This window comes from Gavialis gangeticus, unplaced genomic scaffold (genome assembly GCF_001723915.1).
Source record: "Gavialis gangeticus isolate Ggan-Ray unplaced genomic scaffold, GavGan_comp1, whole genome shotgun sequence".
In the NCBI taxonomy this organism is placed as follows: Eukaryota; Metazoa; Chordata; order Crocodylia; family Gavialidae; genus Gavialis; species Gavialis gangeticus.
The window spans coordinates 20,081,237-20,083,453 of NW_017729027.1; the positions used below are offsets into that span (position 1 = coordinate 20,081,237).

A 2,217-nucleotide genomic window follows, 5' to 3' on the forward strand; every position below is an offset into this window, starting at 1 on the left:
TTTTTTTTTTTTTTTTTTTTTTTTTATTAAGCAGCTTTTTTGAGGGAAAAATAGTCAAGTAGATCATACAATAGAGAAATGAACACACACGCAATGATTTGTGGATTTATCTTTTTAATATAGGGAAATAACATTTTATCAGTACGAGGCACCATAAAATGTAAACACAATTACTGCCATAAACCTGGATATATCTGCAAGGACAAATATGTTTCCATACGTGTCGAGTTACCCTGTATGCATACTGTGCAGTAAATTCTTTATACATTAGCACTGTGTATACACGTAAGGAGCCAAATTGCATATTTTGTCACAGGAAACTCAAATGGATCAAATACTCATTTTTTAAAAATAATAAACTAAAAATTTGTAGAACTACAGCAACATCCAGGTTTATCTTTCTTCACTAACCATGTTCCCTGTTAAGCACACCATAATAACATCACAGTGAAATGAATTATGAAACAAAATTTGTTTGGTACACTAGAAAACATTGTTCAGTGATACATTTACATTCTATTTATATGATTAAACATTTGTTCATACAGTACCTTCTACAGGATTACTGGGTAATTTTGGAGGGGCAGGGTTTATATTTGTAAAGATATTACTAACATGATAGCTACGTCCCTTATACGAAACATCTGACCTAGGATTTTGAGAAAAAACTGAATATGCAATTGGCTAAGCAGCTTCTTAGAGATATGGTTTATGAAATCATATGTACTGTAACATGAAAAAGCTGCCAATGATATATAAATGTATTCTCAATCTGCTTTTCACTACATCAAATTTAAATCAATAGAGACCACAACACGGTCAGTTAGGTAACTTCTTAATCTGAACAACTGGGGGGGGAAAGAAAAAGAATATGTACATGGAGAGAACAGGAAAACCAAATGTATTTAAGCAAGGAATGTCAGGTGGCTCTTCTAGATGAACCTTCTATTGCAACTTTCATTTCCACAGTTGTGTGCTGAGTGTCTGACCCGAGGAGCTTCCAGTCCATCCTGCCACAGTATTTGGGGGCTGACCAAAGCCCATCATATTGCTGGAGCTACTGAGATTCATGCCAGCCATTTGCTGATTCATCTGTAAAATGCATACATGACTGTAGTTAGTTCTGGTGTTGGAGCACAGTTTTCAATAGCTGGAGGTAGTAATGCATTCTGACTAACAAACCCAACCAAGAAAATTAATTTTTTTTTGGGGGGGGGGGGGAGAATAGGAGATCAGTGTTACTTCTGTATTGTTTTCTAAAATGTAAATTGAGAGCACTTCTCTTAAAATATGTATTTTTCCAAAGTATAAGCTTTTTTAGGAGCAGGGTATTTTTTTAAAGAAGTGAAAAGATGCACAGATTTTGTGGTACATGCCAATCTGCACAAACATTTATATAAATTGAATTAATAGAAAATGAAAAATCTCAGGACCTGTACGTTTTATATAAAATAAAAGCTCTCTCCCAAGTTAGACAGAAGTTGTTGGATAGCTTTGTTTTGTGATAGCTAAGAAGAAAAAAAAGCGTCAAATGTTCTACGTCTCTATATCATACAGTATGCTAAAGCACATTTATAACTTGATAGTGTACACAGATTAGCAATCAAGAGTTAGATGTCTTAGTTTGTGAAAGCTGAAATACTCAAGACTTTGCTCAAGAGTATTAGAAATCCAGTATTAAAGAAACTGTCTCAAAATTTGGATTGAGATGAGTTAAGACATGCAGTCTTGAGCATTACTGTCGGTTAAAAATACAAAAGCTGATCAAGAAATGTTAACATTTCTTTCAAATGAGAATGGAATCCTTTACAATAAAATAGACAACTAATTAGAGGCACCCGGTTATTGCCCTTCATTTAATCCTAGTGTAAAGAAATTTGGTTTAGGTAGGAGGTACAATGTAACTTATCCTCTAAGAGTATAAAAGTTAATTCAGAGTAATTTTCAGGACTCAATGTAAGAAAAAAATAGCCTTCTCCTACCAAAATATTTTTCTGTTAAGATAACTGAAAAGTAACTGTGGCATGTATTCAAAGTAAATCTGCATTTATGTAAAGTGTTCTAGGAACAAAATACCACTTGGAGAAATGAAGATTTTGACTGCCAAGTGGGAGTTGAGGGACAAGCCATGACAGCAGATGAGCCTAACACAAAACATATGCAGGGTCCCCATAGTGAAGAAGATATCAATCCTCTGCTGAAACTTGTGCTATTGCA

The 2,217-nt window shown here is 34.1% G+C and overlaps 1 protein-coding gene across 2 annotated transcripts in view; it reads right to left on the reverse strand.

Moving 5' to 3' along the window:
• Positions 1 to 96: 96 nt before the first annotated feature.
• The window catches only part of SMAP1 (small ArfGAP 1), a 275,010-nt gene continuing 272,889 nt past the window's right edge, over positions 97 to 2,217 (reverse strand). For both annotated transcript variants that reach the window (XM_019520491.1, XM_019520490.1), the window contains one exon: positions 97 to 1,092. In XM_019520491.1, coding sequence (XP_019376036.1) covers positions 958 to 1,092 — 135 coding nt within the window. In that variant the 3' untranslated portion in view covers positions 97 to 957. The remainder of the gene's footprint in view (positions 1,093 to 2,217) is intronic.